This window comes from Talpa europaea, assembly GCF_964194135.1.
Source record: "Talpa europaea genome assembly, chromosome: 1".
Lineage (NCBI taxonomy): Eukaryota > Metazoa > Chordata > Mammalia > Eulipotyphla > Talpidae > Talpa > Talpa europaea.
In genome coordinates, this window is record NC_140073.1 from 86,374,213 (window position 1) to 86,391,087 (window position 16,875).

Below are 16,875 nucleotides of genomic sequence, written 5' to 3' on the forward strand. Positions count from 1 at the left end.
GAAAATCAAAGTAGTTATCTTATCAGTTACTGTGAAGACTATGTTTCAAGTCACAGGTTTAGAAGTGTTGGCAGATAGTAATGGCTCCATACAAGTTAACTTGTTAGGCATTGAGTGAGAAAAAAGGTAGTGCTTGAATTTAACTAAATTTCACCTTCTGTAAAAGCAAAACTGTGTTCAAAAATAAATAAACAGTTAAGTACTCTTGAAATGAGAGCACTGACTCACACATATCTCAGATGAAGTGACATAAATCTTGGTACTTAGCTACCGTAGAAGATGTTTTAAGGTAAAGATGCTGTCAAAGCCTGACAAACTCAATTGAAGTTTTAAAAATTTTACCCCCTACACTTGTAGTTCTTAATGTATCAACATTAATTCAAAAAAAGTTCTTAGGTAAAAGAAAAGCAGCAAAGAAAACACAACTTGACTAAACTTCCATTTGCATTGTTAAAAATTTATTTTCTTTTTCTTTTTTTTTTTTAAGATTTATTAATGCATGCAAGAGCTGGGGTACAGGCCAGAGATGTGGGAGGGAGCGGTGAGAGGATTCACCAGAGACAGAGTGGGGAACAGAACAGGCAGACTGACTGAAAGACACTGCTGAGGGGAGCAGTGGGCAAGACAGTGGACAATACAGGGGAGCAGTGGGCAAGACATGCTGCGCCATGTGGGTTGTTCCTTGGCCAGCTGGGGATCAAACTTGTGCCGCAGAGGCTGCAGATTGCTTCATAGTGCGGTGCTTAACCCCTTGCGCCACCAAGGAGACCCCCCCCCAAAAAAAAATTTATTTTCTCATGGAATATTGATGATACTGAATTATCTTAAAAGAACAATTTTGGTTTCAGAAGTAAAAATTTGCCTCAGAAGATAAGCCAGTTAGGTATATTTTCTTTTGAAAAAGTAGTAAACATCTGTCTGTTTTGTGACTCTTTGTTGTTAAGAAAGCTTGATTTTTTTTCAGTGCCTTTAAGAGATATTTGGAATAAGCATTTCTATCAATGTTCTGAAACTTTCACATTAGCACCATCTGCTTATAGACATGGGTATGCATGAACACATATTAAACAGACTGACTCTGTCCTTCACAGAGTTCAGTAGCAGGTGAGGAGGGCATTTTGTGAAGTGCTTGGTTTAATTTAATTTAAAGTGTTCCAAATTATTGGGCAGACAAATTATTCAAGTCAGTGAGGGATTGTTTACAAAGGATTGATCCAAGTGTTAGTGTGCTTTTGAAAGGAAGGGCAGGAAATCACAATGTCAAATGTATGACTAGGTTAATTCAGACTAGTATATCTGGTTCATCATCTTCCCACAAGAAAAATTTTGTTGATCTAAAGTGAACTGCACTGTTTAGTGAACTAAAATATCAGAGCAATCCAATATCATTTTAATCTGAAAGTAATCATTAGCAAAAATAGATATCTGAACTTCTATAGAAGATTTTCCCTCCTTGCTTCTGTCATTTCTTTGTCTTCATTTTGTGATAACTAACTTATGCTTTTTTCTCTTTTTTTCCTCATTACATTCCTTCAAAGTTTTCCTCTTCTAATAATTCTGTTCTTTCTTTATATTAATTTTCCCTCCTCTCCTGCCAAAATATTTCTCATTGAAATAGACTTCAAAAAATGTGTATAACTAAGAGAAAGTTAAAGACAATATATTAGATATCTTAGGTAATATTTTGTTTTAGAAATGACAGCAAAAATTCATACCATAATGCAAAGCAACAAAAACAAAAAGCTGCCAGCATTTTAAACCATATTTCAAAAATATTTTTATATTGTAGGAGAAGGTTTAAATTTATCGTATTCACAGCTATTGAGTCTGTTGAGGAGAAATCTTACCTAGTGCTAGGAATGTAGAATTTTTTTTTTAATTTATTAATGCATACAAGAGCTGGGTGTAGACCTGAGGGAGGGGAGGTAATGAGAGGATTCACCAGAGACACTGTGGGGAGCAGAACAGGCAGATCTACTGAAATACACTGCTGAGGGGAGCAGCAGGCGAGACAGGAGAGGTTGGCTCTGCCACCTAGGTTACATCCTGGCAGGGGATAGAACGCATGTTGCAATGGCTGGCAATAGTTTGATAGCACTGAGACTTTAACCCCTGTGCCACCAAGTTGGTCCCAAGAATGTGGCTGTTTATATTGCTCTTTGATTTCAAACACTGTTCACCTTATAGTGACCAGAAATAAATCTTTTTACACAAGCATCTATTGAAAGGCTTTGCATATAGAGCACAGAAAAACAGGTGGTAATTGCAAAAGGCATTTTTCTTGACTAATGAAGATATGGGTCTTCCTTAAATGGATTTTCAGAAACAGAAATCCCTAAATTACACACTTATTTCCAATGCCTTCCCCTTAAGTGAATGTATACTGAAATATATTTGTTAATTAAATTAATTATTCTACTTAGTTGTCTGTTCTTTTTATAATGAGACCCTTTCAGAAGTATTTCTTTGTGTGTAGGATTTAGGACTGGTACTATCTATATTTACTAGCACCTAGAACAGTTTAATGACATTCAGGCAGATAGCACATATTTCTCAGTGATGCTACGCAGACATCATTCCAATACACAAGTCTAATTGCCTTTAAGAAACATCATACAAAACTAGAAACAGGGCAAGTGTTATTATTGTTGTTATGCACTGAGTTAAGTGTTAGATGTCTGCTTTGTGTCTCTGAGCTTGTTTCTAGTGCCCAAACCCTCATTAATAAGAATTAGGTCTGATTATGACTGTGTAGTGGATATCTTAATTTTGTATGTTTTCTTCATCAGACAATACATAATCTATATTAATTATCTTATATTTCAGTGCATCTGAATAAGCCCCAGAGCCCTGTAGGCCTTTGTGTTTTGCTTTCTAACTCTTCGCCTTGTAAACGATTCTATATCTCCCCATAATAACTGTGAATTATTGTTGACAAAATAGCCTTCTTTTATTAAAGGTGCATTTTAATTTGACGTTAGAAACAACCAGCTTTAAAAATGTGATTGGCCTTAATATCTTTTTAGATTCCTTTTGGAGATACACTTACCACAAAAATATGCTCTGTGGGAATTTAGTGAACTAGCTGATAATATAAATCTTGTTTAGTTTACAGGAAAAAGCAAATGCTTCGTTATTTTGTTGTTATTATTTATTACATCAAAAGAGAAATAAAATTTTAAGCTCACTTTGTGATGTGTGTCCACATATCATTGAAAAAATGAGCCAAGGGGGAAAAAAAGGGTCCATTTCTTTGTGATGACCAATCAAGCATGCCCTAATTTCTAAAAGCTCTAAGGATGAAAGAGTGAAGTCTCCCAGCTTTGTTTTTCTAATTACCTTTAGGACTAATAGAAACAGCTAAACTATTATATGTTTACTTTGTAGGAGCCAGTGAGAAAGAAATAGTCCTAATGAATGCTTTGACTGTTAATTTACATCTTCTACTGGTAAGTTTCCTTTCCCACCAATATTTAGTATACACTCATTTATAGAATCTGACATTTTTCTATCTTTAATTCATGAGCATTGGGTGATTTACTTATTTAAAAATGCTGTAAGGTTATTTTCATTTTTACCAGGAAATCCTAGACCAGGATAGAATAAATGTCTTCTAATAATTATGGGAGAATTGACTCTTCCAAAAAGTTTTAGAGTAAGGAAATGTTCTTATCTTTAAACATAAGGAGTAAGAGTCCCAGTGGGTGAAAAGCAAAACTGCTTGCAAGCACACAAAACAGTGATGTACAAATGCTTCAATGCACTGAGCTTTTCAGTAAGAGTTTTCCAAGATGCTGGACTTCAGCAGAGTGGGATTATGAATCAATGTGCCTTTGCAGATTGATTTTTGGAAAGTAATTTTAAAAAATTAGAAAATAAAACTAAATTGGAGAAAAGGTATGTAGTACCCTAAATAAGTTTCTGTGTTTCAACTGCTTCTTACGTCCCAAATACATTATAAATATTAATATCTTTATATGTTATATTTTCAATTTGGCATATGGCACTTATAGTAATTGCTTGATACTTTAAAAATAAATTAATTTCATTTTTAGTGAATTTTTAAAAATCCAACACCAAAATGTACAATGAAAATATTAATATTTTAATAAAATGGGGAGATGACTATTAAACATCTTAGGGACATACTTAGGGAGTATGTTAAATGTAAAGGTAAATATAATTTTAAGTTCAGATGCCTCTGGGTTTGACTCCCAAATCAGTTATTTAATATCTATTTGAATTGGCATTTCTAAATCTCAATTTTTACCTCTGTAAAAATGGGCTGAATAACATTTACTCCATAGGTATGGACAATTATAAAATACTATAATATGTAGAAATGACTTAAACAACCTGGCCCAAGTTCTACTCATAATTAACTGTAGTGGTGATTTTTATTGTTATTACTATGAGTCAATATTTATTCTCCAGTAACTATGGAGAGAAATGAAAGGGCTCCACTGAAGGAATGAGGCATTTCTCCTTGGAGTCTTTAGAATTGTCATTTGTGTCATGTTATAGGTAAGGTACTTTTGGTTGGACCTAAAATAATAAAGCAATGGAAATATTTTGTACTAGAAGCCAAATCAGCAGTGCAAGATACATCTATATAAATAAGATATACATAGCACATGATAGTTTTAGCCCACAATAGAGAAATTGCCATTAAATATATGGGAAGATAATTTTTCAATTAAAATTTAAGTAAAGTTTGAGTATTTGTTTTTATCTGATTCCCATTTTCTCCTGAGTTTACTTTCCATTGATAAACATAATGAGTCAATATGTTCTTCCTCTTTATAATTCATTGGCAACAAGGCTAATTGAAAAAGGTACCCTAGACAGACATCTTGAGTTGTAATTAATTAATACCTTTAAAATGCTGGAGATTATAAAATGAAGCTATGGAAATGAACAAATGTATAAATTGTGTTAATGCTTTTTCAATAAATCCATTTCATTGCAGTTATCATTTTTTAAGCCGACACCAAAACGGTATAAAATTCTTCTAGAAGCTAAAGCCTTCCCTTCAGATCATGTAAGGATTCTTCAAATTATATTTATATTCTTTCTATTCTTCCTCGAGGAACATATCATTTGCTTGACTTGGATGTTTATTCACTATTTTTTTCCTAAGTAACTTTACAATAAAAAGATCTGTCAAATGCTTTTGATTTAGGCGTTTTTTATAGATTGGAGCTTTATTTCTTTTGTTCAAGTAAAATATATGCTAAGGGAAGAAAGGATTGAATAGTAACATTGATTTATTAGCCCTAAAGACAGTGAGTGAACCTCTGGTCTAAATCAAATGCAGTTATAAATGTTTTATTAATTCTTGTTGTTCTGTTTTATGAAATCAAATCAGTGTACACCCTAGTGCTTAACCCTTTAGCAACTAGAATAGCAATATAAAATTTTTATTTGTCCACTTCTTTTCATAGCATGCTAGCATAGTTATTTATGCTTTATTATTGAAAACTTTTTTTTAATTTATTTATTTATACAAGCACTGGGTACAGTCAGAAGCGCGGGAGGGTGAGAGAATTCACCAGAGCGAGAGTGGGGAACAGAACAGGCAGGCTGATGAAATACACTGCTGATGGGAGCAGCAGACGTGGCAGGAGAGGTCTTTATATTGTCTCTGTGAAATATTATATCCCACATATTGCAATTTTAAGGCAGTTAATTATGTCCAAATTAAAAGCCGTTGCCTACTAAAAAGATAATATCATCAAGAAATACAAAGTCCATATGATTGTTCCCATTGATATCTTGTACTCTCAATGATGGGAACCTTTGTTTTTTGGGGATTTATTTATTTATGCATAGAAGAGCTGGGTGTCGGCAGAGGTGGGGTGTGTGTGTGTGTGGTTGTGTGTGAGTGTGTGTGTGTGTGTGTGAGAGAGAGAGAGAGAGAGAGAAAGGATTCACCATAGACAGAGTGGGGAATAAAACCGGCAGATCTACTGACATACAGTGCTGAGGGGACCAGTGGGTGAGACAGGAAAGGTCTGTTGCACCATGTGGGTCAGCTCCCTGGCCTTGGATCAAACTTGTGCTGCAGAGGCTGCCAATAATGACATCATGCTGAGACTTAACCCCTTGCACCACCAGGGAGGTCCTTTTATCAGCTTAACTGTTTATAATGTTAGGCCATTTCTATGTCCTATGTTCAAATACCTAAGTTCACACTACTCACTTTGGTTGTTTTGTAAACTGTTTTGACTTAGATTAGGTGATTTTATATCTTATTTTCAAAACCCTTATACTCCTAGATGAGCAATCCATTTCTATGAAGCTCTAATATTTAATGTTCAAGAAATGTTCAGATTCCTGCATATAATTTATGCTAAGAATTTCTTCTCTGAAATACTTTTTTCAGTAATTTTTTACCTTAACGTTTGATATAATATAACAATATGCATTTATTGTTACATTATTATTTCTTTTCGGAGTTTTTCTACAAATGTAATTCTGTGCATTGAACTTGATTTAATGAATCATTCTTTTTTCCAGTATGCTGTTGAATCACAGCTTCAACTTCATGGACTTAATGTTGAAAAGAGCATGCGCCTCATCAAGCCAAGAGAGGTAAATAAGAAAGAGAAATAAATATTCATCAAGATTCTATTTAGTATTGATTTTTTTTCATTCTCCTCAAAGGTTTATTATTTTCATTACTTTAATGGAATTTCGAGGAAAATATAAAAGACCTTTATTTCTCTTCCTGTTAGGTCATTTTGCTGAAAATAAAGAATTAGCATAGAAGTATATTTATTTTCATATTTTAAGGATGAGTCAAAAGAAAGGCAAATTATTCCCCCATTAATATGGGGAATATGTCGTGTTCATCAATGGGATGAGTCGGATGGCAAATTGCTTATATAATTTTCAATTTCAAATATCATTAACGATGGATGCCAATGAAATAATGGTAAAACGTTGTGATAATTATTGAAATTGATGCCTATCTTTTATCTCTCAGTTTTAATCTAAATATCATTTTGTGTGTGTTAATGTTAATGTGTGTGGATGTATGTGTGTGGTTAGACTGCAGTATAGAAAGGGGTGTGTGTAGTAGAAAGTAGTTAGAATTTATAACCTGTCTGCCATACTCCAGAGAATTCTGGACCCACCAACTTACTGGGTATATGACTTGTGAAAAAAGTTAGTTCATTTTTGAGATCTCTTTTTATTTAAACAGCTAACAAAGGAAGCAACTAAATAGGCTTAACAGTATGTTCAAAATCTAAAATACTGGATACTTTACATTAATAAAGATTTTTTTTTAAGATTTATTTATTCATGCATACAAGAACTAGGGTACAAGCCAGAGGTGCAGTGGGTGAGAGGATTCACCAGAGACAAAGTGAGGAACAGAACAGGGAGACTGGCCGAAATACACTGCTGAGGAGAGCAGCGGGCGAGATAGGAGAGGTCTGCTGCACCAAGTGGGTGGCTCCCTGACTGGCTGGGGATTGAACTCGTGCTGCAGAGGCTGCAGATAGCTTCACAGTTCTGTGCTTAACCCCTTGAGCCAGGAGGGATGCCCACATTAATAGAGATTTTTTATAGGGATTTATAGCTAAGAATTAGACATACTAATCATATAGCTTAGGCAATTTGGCACCAAGAGATGCACAGAAAATGAATTTTATGTTTCACATATGATGCTTTCAGGCTGTCAAGCCAATATTTGAACAATTATTTCTTTCAACTCATAATATTTTTTGAAAAACTAAAATCTACTTTGTTCACTTCTATTTGCCAATACGTAATAAATTAATGGACTATAAAGTTCTTACACCTGTGGAGGATATCAGTTTTATATAGCATATGTAAATTGCTAACTTTCAGCCAAAATGAATATAGTCACTAATATATCACAAGTTAAAATCAACAAGTGTTATGGAATCTCATGAGTTAATCACAGTCTTGGGAGCACTTCAGTATAACCAGATTAGAGCAAGTTAACAGGAGAGAATAACGTATACTTTCTTTTTTTTTTTTTTTTTTTTATAGAGGCATGTTTTTATTTATTTATTATATTTGTTTGTTTGTTTTGTCTATACATGCACTGGGCACAGTCAGAAGCGCGGGAGGGTGAGAGAGTTCACCAGAGCCAGAGTGGGGAGCAGAGCAGGTAGAGGGACCGAAGTACACTGCTGAGGGGAGCAGCGGGCGGCAGGAGAGGTCTGCGCACCATGTGGGACCCTCCTCTGGTGGCCGGGGAGCAGCCGGGGATCGAACCGGCGCCGCAGAGGCCGCAGGCAGCTTCGCAACCCAGCGCTCAACCGCTGCGCCACCGGGGAGGCCCCAACATATACTTTCATTAAGAAAATATTTTACTTGTTTACTTAATGCTAATTATTCAAAGAAACAAATTGTTAGTTTATATCATACTTTTCTTACTTTTTTCAAGTTATAGTGGACAATCACATTAAAGTCTTCTAAGACTAAAGAATTTTGTGTTACCATGATAATAATTTTACTTAGAATTTTCCTGAAAATGCTGAAATCCTCTTTATATACATATATAATATTTATCATTTAATAATACAGAAATTTCAATGTCAATCATGTATTTGTAGATTCCTACTTTGTAAAGAAATTCCAGGCTTCTAGTACAAACTACAGTATAGTACAGGATGCATTTCATTTGGCATTGATTAGTATATATATATTTGGTATATGCATTTATATCTATCTATCTATCTATCTATCTATCTATCTATCTAATGAGAGAGAGAGAGAGAAATTGGCAAAAAGCAAAAATACTAAAGATAAAAATAACTGAAGGCATATTTATGAATACCTTAATGGTCTTCTCCCAATTATCAATACAGTTAATGATAATTTGACTTCAAAATCATGTTAGACTTAGCACTGGAGAAAATTCATGAAGACTTTAGAAATATATCGGAATTGTTAGAAAACAAGGAGATGCTGTATTTTCAGTTTTGTTTTTTTTTTTTCTCTCTCTCACATTATTGGCAAGACCAAATCTAGAGTCATTCACAATTTTTACTAAATGACCAATCATTTGTCTTTGATGGGGACATGTGGAATATCATAAACTCAATTATACTGAATTTTTGTTTTTTATATTTTTCTCATGTTTTGTTTTTTATCTTTAGGTTGCTGTGGAATAAACTTTATTCTTAAGTTAATAGAAATAGTTGTTATGTTGTACTCAGCTGAAAGATAGACCTATGTTTTTCCCCTCCACCTTGGAAAAAAATAACATGATATTAGATTGACAAATGAAATGCTAATTTTCAAGAAGTTTCTCTTGCCACTTAATATTCCATGGTCTTATCATACTTCCTGGCATTTTATCAGATGGACATAAAAGGAAACACTTTGTAAATATCCATATAATAAAGGTTAATAAAAAACTGAAGGAAAAAATCTAGCATGTAGAGTTAAGCAAAGACTTACACTTTACAAACCTCTTTTTACTATTTTATTATTATTTCCTAATGACAGAAAGTATGTTCAAATGATGCTCTTCTGCCACATTTTTGAAGATCATTAATTTGCAACAAGTTTAGCTTTAATTCCTCTTACAATGGGAAAGAACTCATGGTGAATTTCAGATTGGGAAGTGACAAATTAGTTTTTGTGGCTAGGTAGTAATTTGTGCCTAATTTGATATTAGGGAGAAGAAACATTGAGAATGGAGGATATCCTTGAAATAATTGAGAAGGAAGGAGACTCGATTGCAGTGATCCTGTTTTGTGGGGTACATTTTTATACTGGACAGCTCTTTAATATCCCTGCCATCACCAAAGCTGGACAAGCAAAGGTATGCACATTTCCTCCTTCTCACCTCACTGAACATCTGTCCGCTAAGAGGTATTCTAACTGCTCATCTACTGAGACAGCTTTGTGCCTGTGTAAACTTTTTTAAAGAGGTGAAAAAAAAACAGTAAAAAATTCTATAGTCTATTTTGTGTTAGGCATCTCTATTTAGACCTTTCTTTGTCACTTCTGAGACATCACCTCCTTGCTACAACATCTACTATCCGGTGCTTCTTGCAGGTGATGTCATCAGTACAGAGCTGCTCAGTCAGCAGGAGGCAGACAGAATACTTAGGACAGTAACTACTTCCCAGAGGGCTAGAAACTCAACCGTGGTAACTTGTCATATTGCAACTCATTCAAAATGTAATTCAGGTCTCACTTAATCCTAGGTACCTGAAGGAGAGATGCAGAATTAATAAGTTTTATGAGCAGATCAAGTTTTACAATTTACTTTAAGGAAGCCATTTTGTTCCTAATTATCTTGAGAAATTATTATACTACCTGTAATGAGAGTTTTCCCCTACATATTACTAAATTAAAGTTAAATTGTTTACCACTTTGCAATCATGTCTCTTTTTAAGTGTTTGTAAAAGAAAGAAAATGTTTTAATATTTATTTATCTGAGGAAGGAAATCAAGAGAGCAATACTCAACAATTAGCATGTATATTTAAAATCCTTAAATAACAATTCTATTTGATTCAGCAATCAAGTCATGTATTTAAAAAGGTGACAATGGAATTTTCTGAACATTAATAAGTTATGGGACTAATAAATGTGTGAGGTCTAGTTAATATATTCAGTTATTGAAGCTAATGAATGGAACTAATGAAAAGAAATTTAGCACAGTTATCAACAGTCTCTAGGAATTTCTAACCACGACTTCCAACTGGTTTGATGGATAACTGTGAAAGTGGTGTATTACAAAAAGATATAAAGATAATGTCTTCTTAATTTAGATATTTAATGTTAAGCACCAAAATAAAGGGAAGCCAATAAAAAATCATATTTTAAAATTTTATGCAAATGATTAGCCATCTCTTGTCCCCTCAGTATACATGCATGTCTCATTAACCTTCGCAGATATAAGGCAGGAGGATTGAGAAGAAAGACCAGGGGTTTTGACATCACATAGTCTGAGGTTCAAATTTTGGCTAGGTCATTTAGCTGTTACACCATCTCAGGCAACTTTTATGACTTTTCTGAATCTCTGTTTTCAAAAGTGTTAATTTGGGATAAGATCCATTTTATAAATTCAGTATGCAAGTGAAGAATATAAAGCGTATATTGGGTTGTACACATGCAGCTGCTAAGTGCTGATTCCCTCCCCTCTTCTACTGTCTAACCAACATGAAGTTATAGAAAGTGGCTCAGATGCACTTTTTCTTTTTTTCCCATTAAAAGGCAAAAGAAATTTGTTTACTTAGGAGTTACATGTAATTTTCATTTCTAACTACACTGGTTGCTAAAACCATTTTCTCAGTACTTTGTAGTTTTCTTTCACTTAAAAAATTTTAGTGTCTACTGAATGAATTCTCATGAAGCTTTCAGTCAAATAAAGGATGGTAGGAATGAACAATTCCATCAAAATATAACTGCTCCAAAGTGATGGATACTTTGGGAGTGAAATGGTGATACAACAGGCTTAAGTTTATCCTTAATCAAAGTTATTCTACCAAATGGTTATACCCCTGCTGGAGAATTCTCCTATTCTCAATGGAGGTTGAGGAAATGCCTTTTATATGGGAACTTAGTTGTCTTGGGTGGTCTGCTAAGATAAAGCTGAAGAGAGAGGCAGAGAGAATATTAAAGATGTCAGTCAAGAAAGAGACAGGAAGTTCTAAGAGCAAAAAGCATAAGAGAATCAATGTTGGGAATGACTGAGATAAAAAGGAGGAAAGTTTTCCAGAAATGAACTATGGGAAAACCAAAAATGATTTTGAGATGGAGCAATGAAAGTCAATAAGGCAGATTTTGAAATGGCAACTTCAAAATCATGTATAGAGATGTGGGGACAAGGATTATGACACTTATTTTCATTAACTGCATGTATGCATACCAAAACAAACATAGATCATAAGTGACTTGATGAGTTATTTTGAACACTTACAACCATCACCTAAATGAAGAGACTTTCAGAACACTTAATAGTATTCAGAATCCTCAATTGTGTTTTCTCCCAGTTTCTGTCTGTTGCATCTGTTGCAAATGTACCAACCTCTTAACTTCTAATAATGCTTAGTAGCTTTGTCCATCATTGAACTTTATGGATTAATATTTTTGTTTGGCTTATTTGTTCACTAGTATGTTCATGAGAGTCAATCTTGTTGGATGCAGCAGTAATTTTGTTTCTTTTATTTTCAGTATTACAGTGTATAAGATTTTCACTGATCTTCAAAAATGAAAACTACTTCCATTAAAAAAATCAGTTTACTATGGTTTTGAATAACATGATTTATCATGTGGTTGTTTTTTTTTAGTTGAGGAAAGGGTCTGAAATGGTAACAAATAGGAGAAGTCAAGGAAAACTGAAAAAATAGGGGTAGGTGAGAGAATGATATTCCAAGGGAAGACCCCACCACATAAAAAGAGGCATCAGTTTGCAGTGACATTTTCATTTTTTGTCTTTGAAATCACCTACTAACACTGATACTTTCTTGTGTAATAGTGGGCAACCAACCATTTTGGAGCTCTGCCTTACTTCCATATTTCCATATCTTTCAAATACTATTACTTGTTGCTACTAATCATTTCTCCTTTTCTACACCCATTAAAAGTAAACAATGTCCCTTGTCCTTTGCATTACTATCCCTTGTGACATAAATCACTATCACAATTCAACTCTCACTGCCAAAGGAAAGCTAAAAGTCTACTCCCATTTTTGCAAATTGCTATGTATGCCCACATTTTTCTTATATCTCAAGACTTACCTGTGCCTTGAGATCAATATGCTCCAAAAAGAAACAAATCAACCCTCCAAACAGGCCTTCTGTCTCATGACACCATCCTAGACACCTCCAGAGTCCCTGTTCTTTACCTTCTCAGTCTTTTAAGTGTACCCATCAAGGCCTGTATTTATTTTAATATTCCCTATTCAATATGATGGTTTCCTAGCTGAAAATTAGGGATTTCTTTTTCTCACCAAAGAAGCCTGGAGGCAGGATGCTTCTGGGTTGTGTTCAGCACGTGAGTAATGTCTGAGTGGCATCTTCAGGATTCTCTTCGTTTTTCTCAGACTTCTCACATCACGGTTACAAGACAGTTGTCCTAAATCCAGATATCACAATTCTATTTATGGAAAGAGAAGGAAGAGGGAACAGTGCAGTTACAGCTGTCCTTTTCATGCAAAGTGCAAAATATTTCCCAGAAAAACCCAGAAGATCCCTGCTTATGATTCAGTGCCATCTGAAGTAGTAGCTTCAAATGAATATGAGTAAAGAAATATTTAGTCTTTTATGACCCTGTAGTAGAGAGAGGCAAAGAGGAAGGAATTGGCAATGGGGTTTGGATTAACAAACCCACAGTACTTTTTATGTTTCTTGATTATATTCCATGGGATATTGTTGTTTCTAACTTACTTTCCTCTTCCCTATTCCATCACTATTTATGTTTATCTTTCCTTCATTCCTTCACTCCCTCCCTTCCTCCCACATTCCTTTTTTCCTCCCTACCTTTCTTTGTCAATTTTTTTTTACCCCATATCACAAAACATTTGAACACAATTCATTTAAAATTGACTAGAAGGAATAATGAAATAAAGATAAATAAAGAGAAAATCTGCATCATTGGGAGAAATGAATATTCCAAACATAGTCTGTCAACTTGGGTTATGGGAAAATATAGTTATTGTGATCATTACAAGCAATAGAATTTGGTGTATTGGGTAGACTAGATCTTCATACAAAAAAATAGAACTGTAAATGCCTTCATTATGATAAATGTTTATTTCTGGCCAATATAGTAATCAGGTATGAGCTTTCTCTCATGTGCTCTCTCCTTCAATGAGCTGAATCTTGTGCAGATTCAGGTATCCAGTGACTCAAAGTTGTATCACCTGTAACTCTCATATCCTAGAGCCTGTCTTGATTCAGCGAAAGGAATGGGATAAATAATGCAAATAGGCACATTTGATTTTTTAAAAGCCTTTGTTTAATAGTGGTAAATTTATTCCACTTCCAATCTTTTGGCTAGCACATGACTACTGAAAAATTCAGTATAGCTGTGTGCACATGAACAGTTACTAGTTTTGCCACAACTGAAATTTAAGTATTTTGTGTTGCTTATGAATTAAGATATTTATTCTGAGATGTAGTGTAGCATTTATATTAATAAAATGTGCACATAATTCAGATAGTCAGACCTAGTCTTGAACACAAGTCTGTTAGTTTCCACTGTAGATTGACTGCCTTAATTCATTTACCTTTACAAATGAAGAAGATAATAGTACCTACTTTACATAGGTTCATTCTGAGAAGAATTAAACAATACGCTTAAGACACTTAACACGTGTGAGAAGTACTCAGTAAATGTTTGCAATTGTCAAAATATAAAAAAAGACATATTGGAATATTCAAATCTCACCAGAAAAAAGAAATAATGGATCCTTAGAGAAAAAGGGAAATGTTTAAGTTTCTTTTTCTAAAGATCCTCACTGGATAGTTCTACACTAGAACATAAAAGAAAATAAGTAGAGCAGCATGGTTAGGACTCAAGACACTAGACTGAAATTTCTTACAAAGTTGGGATGATGGATTATTAAAAACTTTAATAATTTTACCTCTAACTAACTCAGTGCCAACTGCTTAGGCTCTATGTCCCCTCTTTAGAGCTATGTGGCCTGCAGCACAGTTCACCTACTGGTAGCTGGCAGACAATGAGTGCCAAGTAAATACTTTTTGAATAAATGAATGATTGTATATCTTATTTACCATATATCAAACACTATGGTGGCAAAAGAGAAGATTGAACTTTGGAAACCTGCACTTGGTTTTATTAGCTTCTAACTTGTTAAGTGGCATTCTTCACTGATTATTGAATGCAAACACCTTAGACACAACCATAAGCTGCTCAAAGTATTAAGAAATAATAATCACAATTATACCTCCAACAGTTTGAATGAAAAAATGAATTCTGGCTCCAGAATAATGTATGACAAAAGCAAAAATAAGAATAATGACATCATTATAAGAAAGAAAGACTCATTGTAATTTTAGTATCATTTAGTAAAATCGGACATATTTAAACAACACTTACATATAAATGATCACCTCATGGAACCATCCACTTGTTTTCAGGAAAGCTCTTAATTCTTCTTTAAAAGAATTTGAGATGCATGTATTTGACAAGCAAATAATTGATCAAAGTCTCAAATGCTACAGAAAGCTTGGCTGAGGTGCCTCTATTCCTGAAAACTGGGTGTCAACTTTCATAAAGTATCCCATAGAATAACATCAGTAATGCTTGTTTGGATTATCAGGATTAGAGTAATTGGTTAGGAAAATTTATTTCTAAATATTTCTATATAAATTGGCATACTCTGAAATTTTTATATATCAAAAAAGCAGACATCTTCCAAAAAATTTTTGTTATTGGAGCTCTCAATAACAAGTACTATTTACTAGAAATTTTAACAAGTGTAGCCATTGTTCTATTAAAGTCACTGCCAATTCTTGTCTTTTTAAGTGTTGTCTGTAGTAAAGCAACATGCATTTGGATCTCTCACACATTCTTTCTTCTCTCTGTAATTTTTTGAATAGTAAAATTATAATAATGGAGTTCTAAATAGGAGTACCCAAGTTAGCCTGGAGTATATGAGTGACCCACTTAGAGATGATCAGACCTGAACAAATTCTAGAATTATGAGTAGGAACCAATCAGGAAATTCCTTTGAGGGGGCTGGCAGGGTGGTGGGGCTAAAGAATTCAAAACATTGATAAGATTTCAAGTAAGCAAATATTTCAGTATAATTTGCTTATGAAAAAATATATAACTTGATAGAAAAGGAGTGATAATAATTCCACAAGACAGCAAAGGTTAGATATGAAGAGGTCACTAAAGTCATTTTATATATCTTGAGTTTCTCTTTGAAACCCATTGTATGTGTCACTGAAAGCTCTTAGGCAGTAATGGGAGTGAAATTTTGTTTCAATTTTAAGAGGAAATTTCCTGCCTACAGGAACAGGTAGCAATGGGATAGACTGGGCAAAAGGAGAGTCAATTAGTCTCCAAGTAAGAATTTTAAAACTACCATGACACTGTGCAAGATGTTGGGACACCAGAGAGCAGATCCATTTCATACTACATGAAATATTTTCTGATTTCTCAAGAGATCATTCTTTTTCACCAAATTTTTTCAGTAACAAACTTTGCAATCCCTAGAAATATGTCTGCAGAACTGAGGGGGCTAAAGGTGGTGAGTAGAATGTGGATGGAACAAAGTGGAGTAGGATAAGGGTCACAATGGTCTCAGGTAAATAATGATGGGTACTTGTTGTTGGGAGTCGTATGGTAACAGGCCTCTGTGGAGGTGTAAGCCTGTTCAACTAAATCATGTACAGTGTTGTAATCAATGTTACCTTAATAAAGAAAAGAAAGGATAAGCATCACATATCAAGCATCTATCCTGATCTGTTGGTTCACCCAGATTTAGTTCTATACACAGAATCCGAGGGGAGTACAGGTTATGGGAAAAAAACAGAAATTCCTGCCTTTTAATGAATCCATAGATAGAAATTAGATAAAGATTAGATAGATAGATAGATAGATAGATAGATAGATAGATAGATAGATAATAGAGAAAGATAAGATAGACAGGTAGATGATGAGAGAGAGAGCAAGAGAGATAGATGATAGATAATTTTATTAATAAAGATGATGATCAGTATAAATGGAAAAGCAACCTAAAATTTATAGGGAATGTCCCATTTACTAAATGACCTTCATTTGGGTAATAATAAGTAATTTTTCTGTTCAGCAATATTCAGTAAACTACCTTAAATTCATCCAGGTGGGAGCCTGGAGTCAATAAGTTAAAATATGTTGGTAAATATAAGCACTCAAGAATCTAA

At 34.0% G+C, this 16,875-nt stretch overlaps 1 protein-coding gene across 1 annotated transcript in view; it reads left to right on the forward strand.

Annotated features, from left to right (window-relative positions):
* The window catches only part of KYNU (kynureninase), a gene marked incomplete at its 3' end in the record, with an annotated part of 118,597 nt that overhangs the window by 39,529 nt on the left and 62,193 nt on the right, over positions 1-16,875 (forward strand). Inside the window, exons 4-7 of the mRNA XM_084254036.1 lie at positions 3,388-3,449; positions 4,970-5,041; positions 6,520-6,594; positions 9,665-9,811. Coding sequence (XP_084110162.1) covers positions 3,388-3,449; positions 4,970-5,041; positions 6,520-6,594; positions 9,665-9,811 — 356 coding nt within the window. The remainder of the gene's footprint in view (positions 1-3,387; positions 3,450-4,969; positions 5,042-6,519; positions 6,595-9,664; positions 9,812-16,875) is intronic.